Source organism: Cyanistes caeruleus, chromosome 4 (assembly GCF_971803275.1).
Source record: "Cyanistes caeruleus chromosome 4, bCyaCae1.hap1.1, whole genome shotgun sequence".
NCBI classification, from domain to species: domain Eukaryota; kingdom Metazoa; phylum Chordata; class Aves; order Passeriformes; family Paridae; genus Cyanistes; species Cyanistes caeruleus.
The window spans coordinates 47490552-47518039 of record NC_141704.1 but is presented as its reverse complement, the minus strand read 5'-3'; the positions used below and the strand labels follow the sequence as shown (position 1 = coordinate 47518039).

At 40.1% G+C, this 27488-nt stretch overlaps 3 protein-coding genes across 11 annotated transcripts in view; 2 read left to right on the top strand and 1 right to left on the bottom strand.

Moving 5' to 3' along the window:
• Positions 1–11184, top strand: part of FRS2 (fibroblast growth factor receptor substrate 2) — a 50377-nt gene extending 39193 nt beyond the window's left edge. For all 7 annotated transcript variants that reach the window (XM_086884434.1, XM_086884435.1, XM_086884437.1 and 4 more), the window contains 3 exons: positions 55–213; positions 1037–1200; positions 3500–11184. In XM_086884434.1, coding sequence (XP_086740560.1) covers positions 55–213; positions 1037–1200; positions 3500–4450 — 1274 coding nt within the window. In that variant the 3' untranslated portion in view covers positions 4451–11184. The remainder of the gene's footprint in view (positions 1–54; positions 214–1036; positions 1201–3499) is intronic.
• A 1583-nt stretch (positions 11185–12767) lies between these two features.
• On the top strand, positions 12768–23240 carry CCT2 (chaperonin containing TCP1 subunit 2). Of its 3 annotated transcripts, none has more exons than XM_086884433.1 (16): positions 12768–12961; positions 13730–13804; positions 14248–14313; positions 14412–14523; positions 15360–15436; positions 16148–16260; positions 16815–17017; positions 17209–17309; positions 17397–17524; positions 17937–18040; positions 19553–19672; positions 20161–20289; positions 20375–20478; positions 21483–21582; positions 22308–22449; positions 23095–23240. In XM_086884433.1, the coding sequence occupies exons 1-16, from the start codon at positions 12959–12961 to the stop codon at positions 23123–23125; spliced, it is 1608 nt and encodes a 535-aa protein (XP_086740559.1). In that variant the 5' UTR covers positions 12768–12958; the 3' UTR covers positions 23126–23240. The 3 variants fall into 3 exon arrangements, with proteins under 3 accessions (XP_086740559.1, XP_023787739.1, XP_023787749.1); XM_023931971.2 differs by lacking the exon at positions 12768–12961 and adding an exon at positions 13044–13360; XM_023931981.2 differs by lacking the exon at positions 12768–12961 and adding an exon at positions 13107–13387.
• Positions 23241–25802: 2562 nt separating this feature from the next.
• On the bottom strand, positions 25803–26819 carry LRRC10 (leucine rich repeat containing 10). Its single transcript, XM_023931993.2, has one exon. The coding sequence runs from the start codon at positions 26725–26727 to the stop codon at positions 25891–25893; it is 837 nt and encodes a 278-aa protein (XP_023787761.2). The 5' UTR covers positions 26728–26819; the 3' UTR covers positions 25803–25890.
• Positions 26820–27488: the final 669 nt, after the last annotated feature.

Below are 27488 nucleotides of genomic sequence, written 5' to 3'. Positions count from 1 at the left end.
GTAACAGGATTTTTTTTTTTTTTTTTTTTTTTTTTTTTTTTGGTGTGTTTATAGGAATCTTTGCCTTTAAGTGTGCCCGGGCAGAAGAGCTGTTTAACATGTTACAAGAGATAATGCAGAATAATAGCATAAATGTGGTAGAAGAACCAGTAGTAGAAAGGAATAATCATCAAACTGATTTGGAAGTACCAAGAACCCCTCGAACACCTACCAGTAAGGATGGTTCTACTGTCAGATGACATACCTGAATGTAATGTGGTACTTAGCTGAAAACGGCATTTGATATGAATTTAATCTTTAAGTAATTAAAAGGAAAGCTAATTTAAAGCTAAGAGGCTAATTACCAGTAGTGCATTCTCTTGAGGTAATTGCTGAGGATTATCTTCAAGAAAAAAGTTTTGGGAACTTAGTTGTTGCATAAGAAGACTTACAAATATGCTTATTGAATTTCATTATGATGTATTACCATGCTTTACCTGTAGCATTTTGGAGAAATGTTAGTTTAGGGCAATGTTTCAAACTTTTTATTAGGGGAAAATAATACTGTTTAAATCACACGTGCAGTTGGTTTGGAATATGTTTCTTTTACTCTGAGTAGATGAATGGGTGAGTGAAGTATTTACCTAAGATTTTATGGTATTTTTGAAATCTCAGGCAGATGACTTGGTATTTGAAACTAGGAATTCCAGTTTATTGATGATTTCAGAGAAATGGAAGCTTATGTAAGGAGTCTCTGTTTGTCAGGGAGAGAGCGAGATGTTAATGGGGGAAAGAGAAGTTGGAGGGAGTTCACTGGGTGTGTAATACACCTAGCTTTCAGTGGTTGCTTCAGAAATGTGTTCTAGTATATACTGGGATGCTGTTCTGTTTTCCATTTCCTTCCTGCAAGCAAATTTGAGCTTTGTGAATATTTAGTATTGTTTTACATATTTTACTTTCACTTTTGAAAATTAGACTTTATATCTAAAGTATCTTATTCATATACAGTAAAATGTTCAATTTTAATATGGTTTTGGTTATTTTCTAATTGAATCAGCTCCTGGGTTCAATGCACAAAGTTTACCCAATGGCTATCCCAGATACCCGTCTTTTGGAGATGCTTCATCACACCCTTCCAGCAGACATCCTTCTGTCGGCAGCGCACGCCTCCCCTCTGTCGGTGAAGAATCAACACATCCTTTACTTGTAGCAGAGGAGCAAGTGGGTGCTTTTTTCCCTTTGTTCAACTTAGCCTCTACATCACTTCAGATTTTTCTGATGACTGTTCTGTAGGCTTTCACTTGCATTTTTCAGCATCAGGTGTAATGTATTCCTACAGTATTTTAACTACCTCAGAAAAGTGTTTGACTAGCCTCTTTAAAATGATACTTCATAGAAAGGCTTGCTGAGGAATTAATATTTAATAAAAAAGTAAAGATACAGAAAGTATGTGTTTGTGTTATACTCTTTTCAAAAATTTCAGTAATTATTTTTAAACATGAGTAATTGTACATTGTAATGAGAGATACTGGTCAAAAAGCTTCTTTATATGTAAGTCTTCTATTTGTCAAATAGAATTAATGGAATAATTTAGGTTAGAAGGGACCTCCAGTCGTCTAGGTCAAAGTTTTAAGTTGGAGACAGCTGCACAGAGCCTTGTCCTGGTCATGTTTTGAATACTACAGGTAAAGGAATTCCACAGAATCTCAGCCATGTGTTCCAGTGTTTAATCACTTTTGCTGTGAAATCATTTTTTAATATGTTATCAGATTTTTGCCTGTTACATCTGGTGTTGGCTGTCGCTTGGCCGTTTGCTGAACATCCCCAAAAAGGGTCTGGCTCTGTCTTTGCTTTATCTGTTAGGTAGTTGAAAACAGCTATTAGGTGGTTCCCTGCCTTGTCTTAAAATGGGACTAAGATGATGTCCTCATTTTCTTCTTGTATGTCATGTGCTCCAGCTCCTCTCTAGTCATGGCCCCCCACTGGACTTACCTCAGTATGGTTCTGTCTGTCTTGTACTCTGGAGCTCAGGTTTAGTCTTGTGAGTCTCCTTTACTTACTGGCTGTGCTATTGCTAACACAGACCAGTGCATGTTTGGTTTTCATTGCTGCAAGAGCAGACTGCTGACTCAAATTCAACTTACCATCCACCTGGACCTCTGAAGTTTTGCTGCAAGGTTGTTTTCAAGCAGTTGGTATCTAGCCTTGGTGTTATTTCATACTAAGCACTGGATTTTGTATTTGCTGTTGCTGAACTTCATAAGGTTTCTATGAGGTCAGTTCTCCAGACTGCTGAGATCCCTCTCCCTGGAAACCCTACTAGTCTGGATAGACTGTAAACTGTTAGGATATGTACTCGCTCATCATTGAGGTTGCTGATGAAAATGACAGTCAAGTTTAAGAATGTCATGTGGTTTAGGAAGACTTTCATGTGTGACAAGAAACAGTGCTGGAAACCAGAGAAGGTAGCCAGAGCAGAGTGCTGTGAGCTGTCTTGTGGGAAAAGATTTTTTAGGAGCCCTCGCAGAAGAGCTCAGGTGTTACTGTTGGAGTTACTGACTAGTAAGTGAGTTTGAAAAATCAGTGGAGGAGTCAAGTGAGCTGGTAAATGACACTTCAGCTTGCAGAGCTTGACAGAAAGGTTGGCAAGCTACATGACTGTGCTGTAAAATACTACTTTTGCTGTTTGGGTATCCAGATATAGAATTAAAATTTAGAGAAGGAATCCAGTCTCTCCCATTCAGCCTTGTATTGATCCATTGTGGAAATTGAAGGGATATAACCTAGAAGTGTATTTCTGCCTTTCTTAGTGACATGTGGTGCCAATTCCTGCTTCTTTTTAAATCTGAGTGCCACACTTCATATGGAATTGTGTACTTTTTTACTTGAGTTCCTGTTCTTAGGAGGCTGTTGGTTCGTGAAAAAAGAATGGATAGCTCTTCCTGTAGGCCCAACCTCTCTTTTTGTTCCTGGAGTAGTGCACAAGGCAAGAGAACAAGGGTTTTCTTATGCCTCTCTGTGGTTTACTTTTTGGTTGGGGTTTTCTTTTTTCCTTGTGTGGACAGTAGATTTCCTTGCACTGTGGAAGTTATGAACATAAACTTAGCCAAAGTAATTGCTGGTCACTGGTAAGGGACAACAAAGTAGAGCTCTCAGTGATCTACCCAGGTGAAGTAACAAGCTAAGTTAGAGCAGCCCAAGGTAGCCTTGATTACAGCCAATCTCTAGAACTAGAGCACAACTGAGATAAAACATCAGATAAAAATAATTATCAGCATAAGATATGAATTCTGTTTTTCTGTTAGAGGAACATTAACATAACTAATAACAAAAATTCAGGGAAAAAAACTAAAGCTGACTACAGTTCAGCAAAATGCAAGAGAGGTGGCTTTTGCTCTTAAACACCTGCCATCACAAGTTTATATTTTGATTAGAAAAGTGGGGAGCTAAGAAGCTAATAAATTTGGAGGGGGGGAGAAGGCATAGTGTTTGAATTTCTTCTTTTTTCTTTCCCTTTTAGGTGCACACTTACGTAAACACTACTGGAGTACAAGAGGAAAGAAAAAATCGATCAAGTGTGCATGTGCCACTGGAATCAAAGCTTTCTAACACTGAAACAACTAAAGTGAAAGAAGAGCAGATGTGTACTGATGACAGAGATGCTCAGGTTCTCCTGGAGCCTGAAGGAGTGAAGTTTGTTTTAGGACCAACACCTGTGCAAAGGCAGTTAATGGAAAGAGAGAAACTGGAACAACTTGGGAGAGATCAAGTTAGTGGCAGCAGCACAAACAACACTGAATGGGACACTGGGTACGACAGTGATGAACGTAGAGAGACACCATCTGGTAACAAATTGGTGTATGAAAATATAAATAGGTTATCAATCCCTAGTGCCTCAGGGGTCAGGAGAGGTCGCTTGACATCAACCAGTACCTCAGACACCCAGAACATTAACAACTCTGCTCAGAGAAGAACTGCGCTGCTGAACTACGAGAACTTGCCATCCTTGCCGCCTGTTTGGGAAGCCCGCAAGCTGAGCAGAGATGAAGATGACAGTTTAGGACCAAAGACCCCGTCTCTGAATGGCTACCACAATAACCTAGATCTGATGCATAACTATGTCAATACAGAGAATGTAACAGTACCAGCAAGTGCTCATAAAGTAGAATTTACACGACGTCGGGACTGTACCCCAACAGTCTTTAACTTTGACATTAGGCGTCCAAGTTTAGAACACAGGCAGCTCAACTATATACAGGTTGACTTGGAAGGTGGTAGTGACTCTGACAACCCTCAGACTCCAAAAACCCCCACCACTCCACTTCCGCAAACTCCAACCAGGCGCACAGAGCTGTATGCTGTGATAGACATTGAAAGAACTGCTGCTATGTCAAGCTTGCAAAAAGCACTGCCCCGAGATGATGGTACTTCTAGGAAAACTAGACATAACAGTACTGATCTGCCTATGTGAGCCTGGGGAGCATTGAATCATTTGCACCTTTTGTGAAGTTTATAAAATTGAAGATGCGAGTACTTTGCATTTCTTAACACTAACGCCTTTTATAGACTAACAGAACTTTTTCTGCATACTTCATGTACTTGTCTTACTAAAGGGAATTAATGTAGAGCAAGTATTCATTTTAGGTAACACTATTTCATTCTACAGTAGAAGTAATTACTGCATAGCAGCATCACCACCTTTCACAGTGCCTCTTTAATTGATTAGAGTCTGAGTGACATGTCAGTTATGAATTTATAAATATTCTGGTCTGGTGCCTATACTCATTAATGGCATTTATAACACTTTTTGAAGCCTCTTGATATGTGCATTATTAGCAGGTAAACCTAATCTTTCAATATACATACCTGACATTCATTCCTCGTTGAAGTGGTTCCTCCAGAATTAAATGTGTGTAATGCATTAATTCACTCAGTTTGACATACACAAGATATATTGGTTCATCTCAAGGAATATAAACACCACACCTTTTTTGTCTGCGGGCAAGAAGGCCTCTAATTCCTGACAGTTTTCTTGACACATTGATGGTTGTTGATCAGAACTATAAACACATCAAAAAACAGCTTTAAGCTCCTTCCGTTAAAATAGAATTCCGAGTGACATATCAAATTCCCTCTGAAATCTGACAAAATTTAAATCTCATCAAAGTTTTGGGGTTTTTTGTGAAGGAATTCACAGGTGGGCTGTTTGAATTAAGGCTCTCTTGTCATTTCTTAGTTCAGTGTGCCTTCTTTTCTTTGCATTTGTGTGTTTCCTTTTTATTTGTTCCATAATGTCTTGTTTTAAAAGTCAAAATAATGTACATAGCTTTAATTGTTCAGGGTCATCTATGTATTTGTCTTACTCTCTGCATTTGACAAAGCAAGACTCTTGAAGGTCAAATGGTTGTCTTCGTCCAGTGTTCTACTTTTTTATGCCTGACAGAAATATTCCAGCTCTCCAGCAGCATGCATTATTGCACAACTGGAAAGGTTTATTATGCAGTTATTGTCTTCCTCTAAAGCATCAAACACAGGTTACACGGGAGGCAGGGTACTGGACTTGATAGTTCTTTATAGAAAGTTGTACGTTCTAGCAATGTGCATCCATAGGTGATAGTGTACTTTAATTTAAAAAGATATGTAGTAAATTATCTGAAGGTAGTATTATCTATGAGCATACTTGTTTTCCTTTTGCAGTTGGTGAATTTGGTTACAGTGATGGCTGCTCAGTGTTACAGGTACATCCAGGTAGAATGTTGTTTGTTGAATATGCCGGAGGCACCCTTAGAAATTGTTGTTTTTCTATTTTGTTTATTAATACTCTGAATAATGTTAGAATTCTGGCAGTATTGCAGGTGCACCTTGGTACTAGCAGCAGAAGAGATTGCTCTTGAGCCTGTGATTGCAAAGGAACTGACACTTGTGTGAACTGGTGTGATGTAAAATAACCCTTGAACTGTGAGGAAAAACATGCAAGAAAAGCCATTTGGAGATCTGAAAAAGCATTAAGGGTCTCCATGCAATATTTGAATTGAAGTTTTATAGAAACCAAACTGCAACTATTTTCTGTCTTTTAAATTGGTGTGTATTTCTGTTCCTACAACTTTTTTCTTTGGTCTTCTCTCATTTAGTAGTGGCAGCAGTAGTAGCACCTGAAATATATGTCTCTTGCTGTACTATTAGGTGGTAGCAGGCCACCTTTTCACTCTGGCTTTCATTATTCTTTACAGACTGTATGGTACTGAAATACCAGATGGACAAAGAACATAATTTGCTGAAGTAAAAAATGGGAGTCATTGAGACCATTGTGAGGAACTTAAAAGAGATATTTAAAAGAAACAAACCTTATTAATTATTTCGTGGTCAGCCTCTGCATACTCTTGGACAGACTCGCTGACTTTTGAGGAGACCTTGGTACTCAAGAAGGCAAAGACTACCTAGAACTAGGCATTTTAAAGGTTACAGCCAGGTGGGAATTGTTCTCTTCTCCCAGTCAGCCAGGAACAGGACAAGAGGACATAGGCTTAAGCTGTGCCAGGTGGATGTTAGCAAGAAATTCTTCACAGAAGGGCTGATTAGACATTGGAATGGGCTGCCCAGGGAGGTGGTAGAGTCTCTGTCCCTGGAGATGTTCAAGGAAAGAATGGACATGGCAGTTGGTGCTGTGGTCTGGTTGACAAGGTGGTGTTCGATCATAGGTTGGCTTCAGTGATCTCAGAGGTCTTTTACAAGTCTCCTGATTCTATGATTCTGTAACTGCTCCCTCACATCTTTGCCGTTGCCTCACCTTATGGACCTCCTGGTCCGTACTGAAGAGAAATTGCCATGTATTGCAAAATACTTACTGGATTAATAATATTGGTGTGATTCTTGTTCTTAACATGTAGCTCACTTAAATTTGTGAGCTGAACTAATGCTTCAGCATGTGTTTTGAGGCAAACCTGTTTTGATCTAGCTAGCTGCTTGGAAATATATGGTCCTCATCTGTATAGTTTGGACTAATTAACTGGACCCGTAAAACACACCTGTGAGGCAGGGAAGTAATAATATTGTTAACTACTAAATAGGGAAGCAGAGGCTTTGGCTAGATCATAAGTGACCTGCTGAAATTTCAACAACCAGCCATATCCCTCCTTAGTTCTGGTACTCTCTTATGGATTTATTCTGAATAGTCTCAGATAAAAAGAATGGTCTGAGAAAATTTTTTTACATTGTTGCAAGTTTCACAATGTTTTCTTAGCTCTGGTCCCCAGAATTGAGAACATACTGAAATTTCAACTGTCTGTAGCCTTAATTATATTAACAAGTCTGATGACATATTTTCCAGGACTACTTTTTTAACCTGTTACATTTTACAAGTGGGATAATGCTTTCTCGTTTTGTGTACGCTACAAACATACTGGGTAGTCCCTGTCAGCCACACTACTCATTTTTAGCATTCCTTATTTTCTACCCCTTGAAGTAGATACAGTTGCAATGCACTTTACCCTTTGAGACTTGGTAAATATTTTTTCAATTCAGTCTCTTTTAAAGGCTGTGATGTTAGATTTAGTGTCTGTAATCTAGGATTCAGTTTTCAGCTGAAATCTCTCCATGGTATTTAGATCATATTTATTTTGGGCCCACAGGTGTATAGACTGAGAAATTAGAAATATGTAACCATTTTCTTTAGTAAATGTGGCATGTTAAGTTTACATAAACTAGGTCCTGTAAAAATGGTAGCATCTCCATCAGTTCTACTTTTCATCCATAATGTGCATAAGTGCAGTCGGTTGCTGCCCTTCAAACACATTTGACAAGGGGAAACCTCTAACTTTAGGTATTCCTTTAGTGCAATGATTTGGGAAAGACATACATTACTGTATTTTTTAAACAAGGAAACTGAGTTGTTCGAGAACACAAAAAAGTGACCAAAAGTACATCATAAAGACTGTGCTAGAAAGTGAGAATTTATTCCATTGTTATATCAGGAAAATAATATTTTCCTCAGAAGGAGGACCAATTGTTTTAACTTTTGTGGTGGTTTTTTTGCTGACTTCCTAAAACAATATTGAAAAAGACCATTCTGAAAACCTTGACACTCATTAGAACATATTTTGTTTCCCCCAGTGTTTTGCATTTGACAGGGGTTGAATCTGATGATGTGCATTGAAGCACTATTCCTATAAAAGTCTTCAGAGCTTTTACAGAAAATAAAAGTGTTGAAGTAGAAATTTCCTTTAATAAATTGATAAAATGTCCTTCCCCCCCTACCCCCTGATGTTTGATTATTTGTCTGTGTTTGCACCTCTGATTATGGCTTGGGTGTAAAAAGAATCATGGAAACGTGTAAACTGTATGAAGTCCAAACCATTGTCGAAACGGGACTGCTTTTTATAGGTGACAAACCAGCAGTTGATTTTGCTGGTTTTATAACACTGTATTGGCTCAAAATCTGGCTGTTCTTGTTTTTGTTTTATATTTAACCACTTCTCAATGAGAGAGATTCAGGAGAGAGCAGATTGTTCTTATTCATTGTCAGTGAAGTAAAAACAAAATACTGATTAATGTCAGTAACTATTTTAAGCATATAATGATATATCTGATTTGGACATCTATTTCTAAGCAGTATTCCTTGCTTCATGTAAAGTGAGATCAATGGTGAAATTCCATTTCTGCACTGTACTAATTTATTTAATGGCTGCAAATAAGATGAAACTAATGGAGTAGGAACTAGTAGTGGACTTCAATCTGAAATTCTCCTATTTCCCCTAAAGGAGTCTGGTCCTTCATTGTGATAGATAGAGTTAGGTATTTTTGGAATTTAATTATATGATCTTTCCCATCTCTTCCTTGAGGTAGCAATTCAGGCATTTATATTTGACAGTATTTACTTAATATAAACCTAAGTTCATTTATTATATCTTTATTTTTACTTCATATACACTCCAAGAAAAAAAAATCCAGAAGAAATTCCACCACAAAAAACTGCGTTAAGATGGAGTCAGGTTTGCTGATGTCCTTCTTACAGAAGATTATGAAAAAGAAAGTCACGTTGAGGTTCTTTCACTATCTTTAGGAATTACTTCCTCTTTCAGACAAGATAAGTGAATCAGAAGAAAAAAATAAAGAGCAACTTAGCATCTGCAACTCTGACCACATATACATTATTTCTTGTGCTGTGCTGTAAGGTATGTGACTAAGTCTGTCAGATGTCTTATGAGGATGTTTTCCTAACACGGTGTTTACTCCAGATTAACGCAGTATTTTGTTTGGAAGAATATGTAGGTGTACAGTTAGAAATAGAATATGAGAAATAAGGTTGATGAAACAAGTGTTGGACATTTCTATATTTTTATACATTATGAAGGGCATTTTTAAAATTTTTCTTGCCGTTTTAGTAATTATTTAGTGTGGTAATATACATATATTGTGACAATGTTTTCTGCTATATCCATTACTTTGGTGTAATTCTATTTTATGTAGCAAATATGTGTATATAGAAAGGAGATTATGTAAAAACAATGATTAAAAAATAGGCTCAAGCCCTTCAGAACAGGGACCATCTTCCTCTGTGTCTGCAAAGTACTAAATGCCTTGGGGTTCCAGCCAGAGCTCCTGTCTGAGACCTGTAGTGACTGAATTGCCAAGTGAGGAGTGTGGGGGAAGCAGCTTCTCTGCTTCCCATGAGAAGTCTTAGTATAAAAGGTGCTGTGAAGCTCACCCTGCCAATCCCCAGTGCTGGGGCTGTGCTATGTACGGCTGCTCCCAGCGCCACCTGCCAAGTGACCCAAAGAGCCCAGAGTCCACGGATCCCTGGCTTGGGTCCTTCCCTTTGGCAGTAGGAAAGGAAGTCTGACAAGGAGCTGTAATGTCATCAGGAAACCTTCCTTGTTAGCAGGGTGACCCTTCCAGAGCTTGTTTGGTGTGCATGCAGTGTCCTTTGAAGCCGAACAAATGATTCCTGTTGACTTCAAGGGCCACTGGATGTGCTCCTCCAAGATCAAGTTCTGCTGATGTAACAGTTCTGTTACACCTGAGGACCTGGTTGGTCAAGTTCTTCAGGAATGGTCTAAAAATATGTAAAAATATAAATATATTTAATTAAATGTACTGAAAACCAAATCCTATTTGTTGTGGTCAGAGTTCAGATAACTATGGGAATTTTGATTTCTTAATCATTACTTGCATATATGTTGCTTTAACTTTTGTGTATGAAAGAGGAAGTGATTCTAAAATGTGTGAAAAGGTCAGGATTACACCTGTATTTTAATGGTCATGTTATATAGGAATGGATGTCAGTGGATTTAACTCCATAATAATGCAGTTTTTTTGCATTGGAATATGTGTGTATATCATACACCCACATTTTATATATAATATATTATATATTTGGTACTAACTTTGTATTTTGAAATTTTGCCAAATCGTGAACACAGATGTTCTCACTCGTAAGACTTTGGTACTTAATAACTGAATGTATAAGAAATGCTCTGGTATGAGAGGAAAGAGTGTTGTATGGTGTCCCACAGTCCAGATGGCTCGACCAGCAGGCACGTTGCCTTTTTCACGTCTCGCTTCATTGCAGCATCACCTTTGGTCTCCTGGAAAGCAGCCTGTGTCCCAGCCAAACCGCAGGCCAGCTGCGCACCGCGCTAGCGTCAAAGCTGACTGGTAGTAGTGATACAGTAGTCACCAGTGTGCCACAAATGCATTTATTGAATGCAGAAATAGACATTTCTACAAAGGCCAAAATCTTGTGTTGTATGTTCCTTTCTTGTCATTACATTGTATCATATTGTAAGATTATTGTATGTCCTAATTTGCATTATAAAATGTTTTTTCCTACTTAAAGGCATAAATATAGCAACTTTGTATAAAGGTAGCTTTCTAGATTTTTATTTCTTTTATATAAAAAGTCTAAACAGTGGGAGTACCATTGCCAAATTGTTTATGAAATTTCAAGTAATTTTCCCTGTTCAATTAATTTGTTTTTACAAACATTCCGTATTTCTTATACTATGCAGAAAGAGTGTATTTTTATGCCATTCCATGTTAATCTTAAAATAATTTCACTTCTTTTAAGCTGTCATTATTGAGAAAGCTTACCAAATGTGCATTTTTTAAAAAAATGTGTTATGTACATTTTTCCCCTTACCAGTGCCAACTTCATTTGGAAAAAAAAAATTGTAGCATGGCAATAAACTATTGATTTTACATTAAAAATTGTCTGTGGGTTACTTCCATAGTTTGCAGTTTTAGTGTCACTGCATTGTGTTTTGTTTGTATAATCTTTTTTGCTTTTCTTTAAATCATTGCTTCACGTACCTCTCTCTGCTCTCCTCCCTGTCTCCATATTCCAGTCATTACTCAGTAGTGAAAAAAACAAACCCAAAACTGGTCATGGTGATCTGAAGTCTGTAAAATCATCTCCAGTATTTTGTTTCATTTCTGCTGGTTTTCTGTCACATCTTTGTCATGAACGTAGATTGGGATTTTTTTTAAATGAGATTTTTAAAATGAGGCATTTTTTTTTCTTCACATACAGCGAGTGCAACTTGAAAAATTGCCCTTGGCACAAAGAGGTGAGGGCACTGCACAGCTGAGAGAAGCAGGAGCTCAGAATCAGCACTGCTGCGGTGTTCTTCCTATTCTGGTGCTTATAGCTTAAAAATGTTCAAAAGCCCCTTAAATCAAATTTACTAATATGCTGTAGTTTTTTTCTGTGAGCATTGGACCTTTCAAAAGCCTTAACTTGGGTAAGTCTGAGGCACTTTAAAGTATTTTTTCTCCTAACTCAACACAGTAGCAGAAAATGTAAATTAAAATGAATTATTATTTCAGTGCAAATCTTTATGAATGCTGTGATTCTGAGAGAAGCTGTTCACCTTGTTTTAGTTGTATTACTTGCCCTACCCAAAACTTAAATAGTTTTCTCCAAAACTATGAGGAAAACTAAAGATATTTAAATTAAATTAGTAGTCTAGTTTTCAGAACGCGGTTGTGGAGGGAAGTGTATCTAACTGTGAAGAAAACAATACAAAAAGCCTAACATACTCAAGAGCTAACACTAAGTAAGTATCAACAAAATTAGCAATACAGGTGAGAGCTGGCAGAGTTTTAGTCATGTTCTCTTTTGCTGTCTCCATTGGGATGGATTTCTGTCTGTGGCTGGTTTGAATCTAGAACAAGCAACTTCCCACATATCCCAAGAGTTTAGTATCTAGCAGCAAGAAGAGGGATACCAGCTGAAATTAATTCTTGAGAATGAGTCATACAAAACAATACAGGTTGGCTTTGGATATTTGTCTTTTTATATGACCAGGTAACAGGCTTTTTGTGTAGAGGAAAAGCAGTGACAAAGCCAGGTTTAAGTTTTGTCTCGCCCTGGCAAAGCTGCCAGGGGCATAGTTACCCGTTTTTCTTTACTGAATTGAGGAGGGTATCGAGTGGGGTTGCGCTGGGCATCTCCTGTTCGCTGCTCGTAACTGGAGACGTGGTCTAAGAACAGCCATCTCGGATGGTCTGCCAAGCGCACTGAAAGGCCACAGGCAGAAACTAAAAATGCTTTTGACCTCCAGGAATATCATCGAACCGGAGAATCATAAAACAGTTGGAGCTGGAAGGGACCTTAACAATCACCTAGCTCCGAACCCCGGCCTGGCAGGGACACCTTCCACTCGACCAGGATGCTCAGAGCCCCATCCAGCCTGGCCTTGGACCCTGCCAGGGATGGGGCACGCAGGCTTTCTTTCTCCAGTGCCTCTCCACCCACCGTAAGGAATTTCTTCCGAACAGATCTCCAGCCCACAGACCCCATCCTGCGGCCGCGCAGCCGCTGAGGGCGCGGGGCCGGACTGCGGCTCCCAGAGGCCCGCGCGCCGCCGGAAGCGGCGGCCGCTGTGACGCCAGTTCCGGAGGAGCTCGTGGGGGCTGCGGCGCGGCGCTGGTTCTCTGCTGAGGGAGGGGGCGGACGGCGGGTCCCGGCGGCACCGGCACCATGGTGAGCGGCGGGGCGATGGCGACGGCCTGGCCCAGGGCAGGGCCGGGGGTGCGGAGAGGCCGGTTGGCGCTGCGTTCCGCGCGAGCGGGCGTGCGCGCGGGGCCTGGAGGCCGCGCCCTTCCTTTCCCCGCGCCGTGCCGGGGGTGGGGGCGGCGCTCGCGACCCCGCGCGCGGGTGGCCCCGAAGGTTCTGGAGCCGGGGCGGGGCGCGGCCCACGCAGGGACACCCCCCATCTCGATCCCGCCCTGGAACACGTGTTGGGGTGTTTGAGCCTTGTTCATTTAAGGCCTTGTGTGCTTCGCAAATGGTGGTCCTTAAAGGCCAGTGTTAGTTACTGCTGTGATTAATTAGCATTGGTATGCAAAAGAAAAAGATTAATAAAGGATGACTTCAGTTCAGGTATCAAAATGCTAAAGCCTCAGTATGGTCAGTAAATAGACTTCTTTTGGTTCCTGCTGGTTGTGGCTGCCCTCGGGCTGTAAGGAAGGGCCGGCGAGTTGGGCAGAGCAGCAGCCGCGAAGGGATGTGTGCACTGCAGTCAGCGAGCAGCTGCACTCGGTCTTGTAAGCCCTTCACAAGACTAAGAGATTTGAAGAGGGATTTTTGAGAACCTTAACTATTTCTTAAATATACCTATTATCACAACAAAATGGGGCATTAAAGAAATTTTATTAATAAAATATTAAGTTGTTAGCGTCAGGGATTTGCTTTTCAAACATGTATTTTTGTTGAAGCTAGAACAGTATTCTTGCATTAACTGTGTTTTAGGCATCCATTTCCCTGGCTCCTGTGAACATTTTCAAGGCAGGTGCAGATGAAGAGAAAGCAGAAACAGCTCGGTTGGTAAGTTTAATTCTCTAAGAAACTGGTGTTACTTAGAGGTAATTAAACTTTCTCTTTTCTACTACTGAAAATACTTACACTATATCATGATATGGAGCTTCTGTCTCTAACTGGCTTTACTTGTTCCATGTCTGTAAACAGAAGGGAGAGAAAAATTAGAGAAATCTTCAGTGCCAAAACTGAAGTGGCTCTATTGGAGCTCAGAAGATTGGTGTTTATTGGGTGGCATTTCTTCTGGCTTTGAGACAGACTTACTGTTTCTGGGAGATTTAAGTATATTTGATCTGGTTATGAAAATTTAGCAGTTAAGAAATTTTCCTTATGCCTCTGTTGAAGGAGGTGGAAGGTTTGGTTAAAATGTCGAAAGCTATGTGATTGTGTAGAATTCCTGTATTACTTTAGAAATAAATTGTTCCCTGAGGCATATTTTTTTTTCATTTCAGTCATCCTTTGTTGGTGCCATTGCCATTGGTGACCTAGTCAAGAGCACCCTGGGGCCTAAAGGCATGGTAAGACAACTGCAGGCTCTCAGTAGTCATACCTGTTAATTTAGCTTTAATAGTTCCAGTGCGCTTTCAAGCAGTATTCTAAATCTCACATCTTGTAGGACAAGATTCTTTTAAGTACTGGGAGAGACAGCTCCGTGACAGTTACTAATGATGGTGCAACTATCCTGAAAGCTATTGGAGTTGACAATCCAGCTGCCAAGGTCTTGGTTGGTGAGTTCTTACAGGCTTGATATTTCTTAATTTGTAACTCTATCACAGAGTTTTTATTTGTTCTTAGAAAATTGTTCTTGAAATTCTGTGAAAAATTGAAGTAAGGGGGACCAGAAATCCTAAAGTAAGAAGGGCAGGGTATTGCAAGAGTTGTGGCATTCTGCAAAAGTTAAATTGTAGTGTATGCTGCTCTTCAGAACTGTTTTTTCATCTTCTTTTGCCTCAACCCTGCTTTGTCCCATGACTCAGAAGGGACTAAAGACAGCTATGTGCCCCTCTTTTTGCAGTATGAAAATTCGGAGCAGAAATCTGTGCAGCAACCAAAGTTCTCTCTGTGTCTCCCAGATTTAAATCTCTGTCACTCAGTGAGTGACAGCTGTACTTCTGTGGAGTTTACTGTTGTGAGCAGCTGTTTTATTGTGCCAGTGATCCACTGCTGGTGACAAGCAGGAGCCTGAACTATTGTTTTCAGGTTTCCTACTGATTTTGTCTTTTCTGCGTCTCAGTTTATCAGCAGTTCATGTAGCAGACCTGGTTATTACAGTTTTTGATCTTGTATCTATGCCTTAGAGCTTCTATCTGGCTGTACTTCCTTTTGATAACCCCTTTTAGAATGGGTAACACAGGGGAGCATCTTGACCATCACCAGGCTGAAACTGGTGTCTAGGTTGCAAATAAAGAGCAAGAATTTGAAGAATGTTGAATTTCATTTGGATCACTTGTTTTTCTGGGGATTTTTTTAGAATTCCTTCTTTACACAAAGAGTAAGACCTGTTTTCCTCGTCCAAACTAATGCATGAGAAAAATAGCATTAATACTGTGTTTTCCTTCTTCAGATATGTCAAAGGTTCAAGATGATGAAGTTGGTGATGGAACTACATCTGTCACGGTGTTGGCAGCTGAATTACTGAGGGTGATGTATTACGTTTTTTCAGATGTTTGTCAGTGTAGTTCTGTGATACCACCAGTAGGAGGTATGTTATCCTATGTTTGTGAAAGGGCTCCCCAAGTATAGAAAGGAATAGCTTGCTCTGTTGCTGTTGAACTTAATAGGGGGAGAAAAACAACCCTTAGGTATTGCATCATCATTTTTTGGGTATTATTATAGACTATTATTTCTTATATAATTTTTATAAACTCTCAAGTGTTTTAAGTTGACTCTTCACAGGTCACTTCCTGGCTATTGCACTGAGCAGCATGCAGCACTGCTTAGTTGTGAGACTCAGTTCTCTGAAATCCATTTCTACAGAAAAAAAAGTCCTGCTAAATTCTGCTCCCTGCTCAACACCTGAATCCATACTTTAAACTCTGGATTTTATGCTTATGGAAAAGTTTACACTGCCAAACTGTAAACCTGAAATTACTAGGGAGTTGAAAAGGATTTGAGAAATGAGTAAATCTTCCTTGCAGAGCTGTGGCAGATGTGCTGATCATCTCAGCTCCAGGAGCTGGGATCAAGAGCATCTTAAGGAGTGATCTATTAGCTTGACAAGTTCCTCAGAAAAATGAAGATAGCTTTTTTCAATTACACTTTAAAGTTGCATCCATAAACGAACATGTCATCTCTAGTTAGTGTAACTGTACTTTTTTAGGGGGGAAGTAATTATTGATTTCATTTAAATAGGAGGCAGAATTACTGATTGCAAGGAAGATTCATCCTCAGACCATCATTGCAGGCTGGAGAGCAGCCACAAAGGCTTCAAGAGAGGCACTTTTGAAAGCAGCCGTGGATCATGGGTTAGTAATGTCCATTTGCTGTAACTCTTCATAAAAAACTACTCAAGATCAAAGCATCAATGCAAATTGCAGTCCATGGGTAATTTTTTCACTCTTGTTAAAGCAGTGTGAAGGCTGAGTTCATGAATTTGAACAGTTGAGAAAAAAATACTGTGTGTTTTTTTTCCAAATGAGCTAAAGAAGCTTTATGATATTCAAGATGTCTGTGATGTGCAGAAATTAAATACAAGCTGTAATTTGTTCCCCAGAACAAAGATCTGAGCTGTTATTTCATATTTCGGACTCGCAATTTAAATACAGCTATTTCCAATGCCCTGCACTTTGAAAGCACAAACTTTCTAAAGCTGAATGCGAAAATTCTCCTGACAAAACTTGGATTTCATATAGAAGGTTGTGTTCTGGGGCAGTGGAGAGATTCTGTGCAGCGTTCCGCAAAAGAGAATTTGGTACATATAGATACAGATTAGAAGAGGTGATGGCTAGACTCATGGTGGTAGTTAGTGGTAGTTAAGGCTTTCAGACTTTCCACCTTAACAGAACTGTCTTTATTTTAGTAATGATGAATTGAAGTTCCGTGAAGACTTGATGAACATTGCAGGAACAACTCTTTCATCCAAATTGCTTACTCACCATAAGGATCACTTTGTCAAGCTGGCTGTAGAAGCTGTTCTTAGGTTGAAAGGTTCTGGTAATTTGGAGGCTATCCATGTCATTAAGAAACTTGGTGGAAGTTTGGCTGATTCCTACTTAGATGAAGGTAAGTCTTTGAGTGTTGACTGTGTATGCACTTGAGAAATAAAGCTGCTAAAGGCTACACATCTATGTAAATTTGTTATGGGAAACACTGTTGTTATTAAATTGAATACGAAAGGTGGGGGATTTTGTAATAACTAGTAATTGTTCTCCTTTTTTAATTTGATGTTTTACAAGACCTTTCTGTTACTACAGGCTTTTTACTTGACAAGAAGATTGGTGTAAATCAACCAAAAAGAATTGAAAATGCAAAGATTCTTATTGCAAATACTGGTATGGATACAGACAAGATTAAGGTATGTGACAGAACTACTGTTGAGAAACTGTGTTTTTGTAAATGGAATTTTGAGACTGAAGTCTGAACTCTATTTTCTTTGATTTAGATTTTTGGCTCTCGTGTTAGAGTGGACTCCACAGCAAAAGTGGCAGAAATAGAACAGGCAGAAAAAGAAAAAATGAAGGAGAAAGTGGATCGTATTCTTAAACATGGAATAAATTGCTTTATTAACAGGTATGTATTTCTTTGGAAAAGGGGAGAGTTACCTTACTCCCGATGTTGTTTTAATTCATTCTGCTAGAACAGGCAGTTAAATGCCAAGCAGGTATGTAGGATCAAAGGACTTGGACCTTAAAGCATATGGCTGCCTGTGCTTAGTGTGATAGTGTTTCTTCAAAGAAAGGGTATTTCAAAAAGCATCATAGTTTGAATTGGGGTTTTTTTTCTTAGCTTTGCACGTTTTCCTGCCTTTGCTTCCGTGTTGTGTAACATTCCATGTGTGGCAGGTGCCTCATACACTGACTGCTTTAGTAGCTTTCAGAAATCTGTCCTGTGTCCATGCTACTGAGAATCTGGTGTCTTTTGTTCCTGTGTTGTTTTGAAAGGTTTGTTCTGTGTGTGATGGTGAGATGTGTTTTAATTTTAGGCAGCTGATCTACAACTACCCTGAACATCTCTTTGGAGCTGCTGGTGTCATGGCTATTGAACATGCAGACTTTGCTGGTGTAGAACGTCTGGCTCTTGTCACAGGTCTGTAGAGTATCTTGATGTATGAAACTTGGAGTGGTACATCATTTGTTTGATCATTAGTAAACATTTAACTTACTTAAACATACTACTTTTTCTCCAGCATCTGTGAATAAATGATCATAATGCAAAACATGGGGTATAATTTAGCAAGTTAGTGCAAGTCAGTAATTTTCTTTCATATTTTAAAAATATTTTCAGTTAAGTTCCTGCTTGATAAGATTCTGAAAGGTTTGTTTTTTAGGGAAAAGATGAAACTTAGCAACAGAAAGAATAACTCCACAAGTTAATACTAACAGTTTTTGATTTAGTGATAGCACTTGGTTCTAAATGTCTGTTGTTTGACTGTAATGATAGAGAAGACTAAAGAGTCATGCTTTGTTAAAAATGTGGGACTGGGTTGTTGACTTGAGGTGGACCTCAAAATGGTATGAACAACCTTGGATGTTTTGAGTAGTGGTCAGCATAAATGTGATTCTAGTAACTAATGAAAATGAAACCTGTGGAATGATACAGATAATTCTCACTGCTGAAGTTAGAGATAGTTAACTTGGACATCATAGTTGATATTGAAAGTGATCAGGAAGGATGATGAATTTGCTTTGCAGGAGAAAGGAAGAGACACTGTCTTGTTTAGTGTCTTAGCATAACTGAAGTAGCAATTGTGTGTAACTGTCAGTAGGCACATTGACACAGGCAAGTGCTAGACTGGGAGGAACATTGCTTTCTGGAAGAAATTCAAAGCAAACTTTCTGTGCAGAGCATATGGGCCTTTTCAGAGCACATTGGCTTGAATAGTATAGCTGAAAAAAGGACAAGTTTTTAATACACACAAACTCTCTGATACAAGTCTTGGTTTTCCTTGTAGTGCTACAACTACGCAGTGGTACGCTACTGTGAGATATTTCAGCATGCACTGGGAATGTATACATGTAAAGAGTTTTCTAATGGGAGGAGGAAAGAAGAATTAAAATGATGTTGTGTTCAAAGATGTTTTTGTCTTCATAATGCTTGTTTTGTTTATGATACGGCAGTTTGCAGATCATGCACAGTATTGCTGCTACAGCATGGAATGAGACTTGCAGGAGTATGGTGGCCACTGGTTCTCAGCCATCATCAGGCAGGCAAAATGAATACTGTCACAAGCTCAAGTTTTAAAGCATAAGAAGCTTCATTTAGTATTTTATAAATACTTAATTAGTAAACACTGTGGAAACTTAAAACATAATGACATTGTAGTGCTAACAAAGATGATTGTTTATTCTGTTACCAGACACAACTCACAAGCATTTTAGTCCTTGTGATACGAAAAAAACCACTGGTGTTTTAAGGATTTATCAGCATTAGTTAAAGGTTTCTGATGCTTACATATTGACATGAGAAAGTCTTGGCTTGAGGCAATTACAAAGATGGTTTTTTTTCACACACAACCCTCCCTTGGTTAGACCTTGCCTGAAGGGATGCTTTCATTGTGAGCTCTGATTTCTTTATGATCTCTTTTCACCACACTTGTAGGTGGTGAAATCGCATCAACTTTTGATCACCCTGAGCTAGTAAAACTAGGAAGCTGCAAGCTTATTGAAGAAGTCATGATTGGAGAAGATAAACTCATTCATTTCTCTGGAGTGGCAATGGGTAAGTGTTTTATCAGTAACATTTGTGTTAACCCTCTGCTAATGCTGTTTAGTTTTCAGCGAGGCATAGGAATTCTGTAATGATTCATGTAACTCCTTTTACTAAAGCCTTGCTTTTCAGTAAAAATCTACAGTTTCATGGTTGAAACTGGATGTTTTGTATTATATGAACGTATATAATAATTTCTAAGGATGGGAACCAAGGTTTCTGCTTTGGAAAATTCAGTTGACAAGAAAAGTAGTAATATGTCATACTTAAAGAGCTTGAGAGCTTGTTCTAGTAAATGCTGATACTCATAATTTTTCAAGGAGTTTTGAGGTGATATTAATTTTCTGTCTTTGAAATGTCATCATGCTTTCTTTTGCTCCCAAACTTAAGTAATAAAAATCTGGATTGCAGTGATAGCAAAACCATTGTAAATACTTTGTTACAGCCCATTTTTGTGTCCTGGTTTCTCTTTTTAATCCTTTTACATTTGTGCTTTCTAGGTGAAGCTTGCACCATAGTTTTGCGTGGAGCCACACAGCAGATTCTAGATGAAGCAGAGAGGTCTTTGCATGATGCTCTCTGTGTCCTGGCTCAGACTGTGAAGGACACAAGAACTGTGTATGGTGGAGGTGAATATCAAATTCTTTGCAAATGTCACACATTTTGTATTACTGAACATCAGATGTGTAACATCTGTGTATCTTCAATGAACAGGTTGTTCGGAGATGCTGATGGCTAATGCTGTTGCAGAACTTGCTGTCAGAACACCTGGCAAAGAGTCTGTTGCTATGGAGTCCTTTGCTAAGGCTTTACGAATGGTAGGTTTATGTAATCAGATTGCTGTATTAAGAGACAAAGTTTCGTGAAGTTTACAAACTTGTGACATCAGATATTTGCTTCACTTTAAGAGTTTTGGTTGTCCAAAGTAAAAAAGTGACGTTTAGCAATACATCTTGGATAAACAAAGGGGGAAATTGTTTTTTTCTCTTAGGAAAAAAGTAGTGGTGTTTTAATAATTCTGCATGTTACAGAATTGTGAATGTTCATATGCTAGCCCTCTAATTGGTTCTTGCTGTCCTTACCTGATAGTTAAAAGTGCTGCAGAAATAGTACATAAAAATCTAATCTTATGTAGTTGACAACTGATTTAGAAAAGAGCAACCCTTCTGTTCCATTGATGCTGTAGTGCTGTTTAGGTGTATCCATACTCTAGTACTATCTACAAGTTTCTAGTCTTGAACTGGAGATTGCATCTTAGTAGGAAATAAGAGTGTCACAAGAAATACTAATACAGTTGTGCTAATAGGCTGTCAATTTGAGAAAAAATTGACTTTCTGCAATTTAAATTTGGGAAAACCTTTCTCCCAAGAAAATTCAAGAGCATAGTAACACTTGGCATCACCTCTTCAGTCAACACGTGCAAGTTTGCACTGCTGTCACAGAAACAGTGAACAGAATGGTCAGGTAGTTAATGCTTCCCAGCAGACCTGTGCTTTTTAAATTAAAAAAATTCTCCAGTTGTAGTCTGAAATTATAAAACACAAGATTATTTTTTTTTTATTCTGTCCGTGTAAAATGAACTGACAAATCTGCTAACATGCTTTTGTCCTCTTAGGTACTTTCTTAAAACAGGGTCTTGAAATTCTTAGAAAGTTAGTTTGGGTTTTTTACTTTCTCCTTATCACATTAACAGATCATCTGCCATGTTTCTGAAGCATCTTCTTGAAGTTCATTTGTAAACTAATAACATCAAAGTATGTTTCATGTTTACTAACAGTCAGTCCCCGTGTTAATTAAAACCAACCTGTGTTTATCCCCTTAGATCCCAACAATAATAGCTGATAATGCTGGCTATGACAGTGCTGATTTGGTTGCTCAGCTCAGAGCTGCTCATAGTGAAGGGAAGACCACTTACGGACTGGGTAAGTGGATGAGTTTTGCTTCTATTTGAATTGCTGTTTGGCAGGTCCATTAAGCTCATTAAAATTGTTCATGTATGTCTGTCACATAGATTCAGTAGGGAGAGCTGAGTATGCTGATTTGTTTGCTTTGCCTAGAGCTTGGGTGTACAGCACTACATTCCTTTTCTGTTCTAACAGCCTTTTGACAGTAGAGTGAAAACCTTTGTTTCTTAAGTGGATGGTTTCCACCTCTAAATGCACTTTCCTTACACTGAGTCTAGTTATAGGAAGCTTAAAAAGAAAAGCATTGTTCTAAAACCAGCAACCAGCTAAAACCCCATAAGAACAGAACATCCTTCCCTTTCCCCCTGCCCTTCCAAAAAAAAACCAAAACAAACCCCAAACCCAACAACCCAACTGAACAACAACCACAGAGTTGTGGAGAAGAATCCTCAAGTTAATATACCTAAGGACATAGTGCTGAGAGTCCTATTGGGATCTTGTGTCCTCATCACAGTGTATAAAATTTTTGCCATTGTTTGTAAGTAATTTTAACATTAGGCTTAAATCAGGAGCCTTGATGTAGAAGATTTTATTTAATACTTCCCCTAACTATCAGTGTAGTTCATTTGAGCAGGTGAATTACTATGATCTCAGCCTCTTGTAATTTCCTTAAGTAAAATGCTGAGTTAAAAAAAAACCAACAAAAAACAAAAAACCATCTCTTAATGTATTTCTTCTTACAGATATGAAAGAGGGTGTCATTGGGGACATGTCAGTTTTGGGAGTAACAGAAAGTTTCCATGTCAAGAGACAAGTTTTGCTGAGTGCAGCTGAAGCAGCAGAAATGATTCTTCGTGTAGATGACATCATTAAAGCAGCACCAAGGTATGATCAGAGTATCTGCGTGGTCAGTCACAGTGGTGTAAACCTCCTTCTGTGGAAGAGTAAGGGTGCAGAGAAGTCTTGATCTAAAAAAGGGAAACTTTTTTAGTTTTGAAAGGGAACCTGGCATGTGACATACAGATGTTCATATTAGATCATTTTATTACATTACCAGTATCATCAGGCCTTTAGTGCCATCAGCAAACTTAAATTGCACTGCCTGAGTAATGCCTAGTTAATCTCAGGTCACCGCTAAACACCTGTACAAGTGGCTGACCAAAATGTAAGGGGTCATGCTTTCTTTTTTCTTTTGGCAAGAATTGTAGTGAAATGTCCAGCTATTTCCAAGATAGAATCTGCAGCTAAAACAGAAACATGTTTGTTACAAGGTTTGAGAAGAATTGCTGCTGATAGGCAGGTGCCTGGGTGCTTGCTACCAGGTAGTTTTCCCTGCTTTTTGAATCACAAGATTTGTTTTTAGCATAGTCATGGGTGGTGTGTTAGCTCTGAGGTGGTTCTGGTTTTTATGTGTTGAGATAAAGCTGTCACTGAACACAAAATACTAGTTAAAGATTAAAAATAAGGGTGGGTGAGGAGTGGCTAGTGGACATCAGTGTGGTGTGATTTTCTGATTCTTTTTCTCCCCAGAAAACGTGTACCAGACCATCGCCCCTGTTAAATTTTCTTCAGTACCCGAGGATGTGTGGACCAGATCTCACCTAGTAATTTTTTTTAATGGTCTAGTTTTTGTGAGGTTATGGAACAGAAGCTTGAGATAAACAGATCTCCATCAATGGCACTGTCTTCAGTTGGTTTTTACTTACTGGAGCTTTTCTGTGTTGTGGGGAAGAATTCACATTCAGGAATGTATAAACCGGGGGTTTTATACAATCCTATTAATTCTGTTCCTTCCAGGTTCCACTTACAATGCACAGAAATAAAAAATTAAAAAAAAAATCAGATTCCCCAAAGTTGTATTTCTTTCTGTAGAACTGGGATGAGCCAGATCCATTAGGACAGCTGTGGTGCACATGCTCGGGCCTCGGCTGCTTCAGGGGGTCACTAAGCTCTCGTGGCTCACTGGTTTGTGTTGACCTGCTGTGTTAGTGTAAGTGGTGTATTCCAGTCCTGGCTGCATAGGTTTTGATTTGGAGTCCTAGAAATAGGCTCTGAAGTTCCATGGTATCTTTTTCTAGTGATACTGGAGGGGTATTTTGTTTGTTTCTGTTTTTGATTTTGATGATGGAATAGAGAGTGGAAGAGGAACCTCAGTCAATGCCCAGAACTACAGCTAAGTGATCTTACAGCTTTTACACCACAAATGTTGCATTCTGCTGAGGGGAAAGAGAGAGGAACATGCAGTTTGGGAGAGAGAGCAGCATTCAGGACCCATATAGTGTTGATCTATAGAGTACTGGGCTGACTTTACAGACGTTTGTAATTGAGGACAATTAGCAGAAAATGTGCCAGGCTCCATAACTTTACTTCCTGCCCTCTGCTCCATCCTTTTCTTGTCTGTTGTGTCCAGTCTTTATATTCATGCTGCAAAGGCAATGTGTTTCTTGACTGAACTGGTTTCTTTGTGCCTAGGTTGGAAGGAAGCCTGTGATGCGTGCAGCAGTCTGCATGCAGATCTGTGGTGACTGTAAGCACAGACAAGCAGGGGCCCGGTCTGTGTGGGGGCCCAGAATGGTGCCTTGCCAGGCCTTGTGACCTCTCTGTCCCTTGCAAGTGTAATGTGTTGTCAGCACCTGGCAAACACCAGGGCAAGTCTGCCAAAGCAGAGAGATTAAGCTGAAATAAGCAAGTGTGTGCAAAGATTTTTCTCCCTTAGATTTCTCAAAATGAAAGGAATTGCTTACAGAATCCTCCTCTTAAATCTTGACAGAGACTCTTCAGCTCTTCAGAAGTGACAGTACTGTGTGGATAGGGCTGAGTGAAACACAAACCACTGATAAGCCAGCGAAAGCACAGTCATCCCCATCCCTTCAGATAAATACAGTACCAGCTCAGTTCTGTGGGATATAAAACACTGACCTTGGACATTAAAATAAAATGCCCCTAATTCATGTCCTGCTTTCCTTTCTGTAGGAAGAAATTGTTGGAACAAGACTAGATAAAGAATTTGCAGTTAATTCCAAAGGATTTTTAACTTGGCAAGATGGTAATATACTTTTATTTAATTTGACTAGTAGCACGCTACATGGGTACTAGCCAGATGCAAATTTGGACTTCATTTAACAAGACAAGTACTAGCAGAGTCTGTGTATTTCCAGGTAATTTTTCAAACATGTAGATGACATTAAGCAGTCACGAACTGGCATGGAATCAAACCTTTTCTGGGAAGTCAACTGCTGCTTCTGTAGGCTCTGCTGGTGAGACAGTTCTGCCCGAAGAGTGTGCTACCAAAGGCTCTGCACCCTTGTTAAAAAAGCTGTCACCTAATTCAACCATGCTACAGAGTCTAAAGTTTAAAATGTCACTTTGAGCCAGATTTCTCTTACTCAAATAAAGCAAAGCTTAAAAAAAGCATGCATTTTTAAGGAGATCTGAAGTGGTCTAAGTTGCAAGCTTGAGAAATACCCAGCTGAAATCAGCTGAGTAAAGTTTGCCTCATCAGATTATGTGCAAGCCTATAGTGACAGCTAACAATTCTGGATTTTACTCATGCCAGTTTACCTTTTCAGCTCTTAGTGGCTTTTCCTTTTTAGTCAGGCTTTGATTTTCTTCTTTGATCCTGCATGAAAACTTGTCCTTAGAGGCAATGTTGCCAGTAACAAAACGCAGCAGCAAAGCCTCCAGCTTTCCTCACCATCATTTAAATGCTGCTTGGCAGTGATGAAGCAGTTGTCACAAATTTTGCAGGAAGAAAGAGGAGAGCCCCCTGTGCATATGTGCTGTTTCCTTGATAGTGCAGCCAGGACTTTGCTACCGTTTCCCACTCGGCAGACAGAAACCTGCAAGGTGTTGCTGTGTTTCAGGTAAGTAATTTGAGACCAATGCTGTGAGTTGCTGTAGAGCTGTGGGCCTCAGCAGTGTTCACCTTGAATGGTAGCTTCCAGCTGAGCTGGGACACCTCAGCAAGGTGGAAGGGAGAAGAGTGAGCCCACGGGTGAGGAGCAGTGAGTCCATATGTGCTCCTTGCAATCCACCCATGGCAAACATCTAAACTGAGTCTTCATCTCTATTGTGAATTGTCCATGGTCCCAGTGTGGGAGGAGTGGGAGAGGGAAGAAGTCTGTTCTAGGGGGAGTGCTGGGTGCTGCACAAAGATGGGTGTCTGTACAAGAGTTTTGCTGTCACACTATCTCCAAGCTGGTGCACGTACTCCTGATGACTGCCCGGTGGTGTGGTGCTCCTGGGACACCAGCAAGCAAGGGAGAGGTAGAAGTTGGGCAGTGGTGGGCATGCGCTGCCACCTTGGCCAAAAGGGGCAGTGGAGCGTCAGCAGGGCTCGGCTTCTGGCTCGGTCTTGGCAGCAGCAGGTAGCAACGGTTTCTCATCGAGCGTGATTTCTATCACCGCTCCGGATCGCTTGCGGGGCTCGGGGGTCTCTTCTGACCATCTGCCCACCCTGCGCACCCCTTTGGCCACTTTGGGTGCATTCCTGCAGGGGTTGTGGTCATAGATCACCAACTTCAGTCCAGGGAGGTGAGCAAGGCTGGGGAAGAACTGGATGGAGTTGCGATCCACGTCGATCACCTCCAGGAAAGGCATGTCCAGGAGCACGGGAGGGAACTCGGACAGCAGGTTTCCTGACAGCCAGATGGTGCGCAGCTCCTGCAGGCACTGCAGCTGGGGAGGGAGGGTGCGCAGGGCGTTGGAGCCGGCGTGCAGGGTCTTGAGCAGGCTGAGCTCACACACCACTTCGGGCAGGTACTGCAGGCAGTTGGACTCGATCCAGAGGGTCTTGAGATTCTGCAGGAGTCGGAGCTCAAGGGGCAGGCTGCAGAGCTTGTTGTTGCCCAGGTAGAGGATGCACAGCTGCTTCAGTGTGCACACAACTAGGGGCAGTGCTTTGAAGTTGTTGAAGTCCAGTGCCAAGATCTGCAGGTTTTGCAGCTGTTCCAGCTCAGGAGGCAGATGGTTCAAGTTGTTGTCACTCAGGTACAGCTTAACCAGTTCCCTAAAAGAGCAAATGTGCACAGGCAGCCGCCTCATCTGCCTGCCACTCAGATCAACCATTTTATCCACGGGCATCTCTTCTAGGTCTTCCAGGAGGTACTTCTGGCACTTGTTAGAGGGCACAAAAGCAAGTATGGTTTTCAGGCTGTTGCCCATCTCAGGATTTTGTTTTGGGATGGCTGGGACTGCGAGGGATAGGAGCCTGCCTCGGTCTCCTGCTGCACACTGGCCTGTTGGTAACTTGTTCTTCCCAATATAAGGCTCTCTTTACATGGCACCAGCCATTAATCTCAAGGGCTCTGAAATGTTTCTGATAACTGAATGAGTGTTTGGTGAAGAGGATTATAGACAGGGTGACTCAGGGCCCAGGTCACCCTCTCTCACCCACACTCCCACTCGCTTGTCCCCCCCGAAAACATTCCTTCTTTCTTTCCTCTTCTTACACACTGTAAATGTTCTCTGATTTTGCCCCAAACAAAATTAGGGTCACACCAATACCCAGTCCCACACCTCTTGCTGCAGCTGTGCTGTCTGTGTAGCCAGTGCAGGCAGCAAGGATGGGCTTGAGAAAGTAAACATCACAGCAGACCAAAATTTTAACCTCAGATGTTTAACTTTCATTAAACTTTCAGCAGAAATGTCAGATATAATCAAATTGTTGTTTAAAATACCTGTCAAGACTTGACTGACTTTCAAGATGAGTGGCACTTTCAGGGATGTATTTTGAAAGGTGCCAAATACTTGGATTTCAGAGTGTAACTTGCCACTCCGTATTTATCTTAAAGCTTTAACACAAATACTTGGCAAACTGCTATCTTGAGCAGTTCTACTGTTTATGTTCCTAATTTAATGGTATTTATTATAGCCTCTGGCACTCTTGACTGTATAGGAGGACCTTTTTCATTATGTTTTACTTC

Coding starts and splice junctions, on each gene's coding strand:
- CCT2 (XM_023931971.2), top strand. Junction 13,805..14,247: donor AAGCAGAAACAGCTCGGTTG/GTAAGTTTAATT, acceptor TTTTCATTTCAG/TCATCCTTTGTTGGTGCCAT. Junction 18,041..19,552: donor ACGTCTGGCTCTTGTCACAG/GTCTGTAGAGTA, acceptor CCACACTTGTAG/GTGGTGAAATCGCATCAACT.
- LRRC10 (XM_023931993.2), bottom strand. CDS start 26,727: ATGGGCAACAGCCTGAAAACCATACTTGCTTTTGTGCCCTCTAACAAG.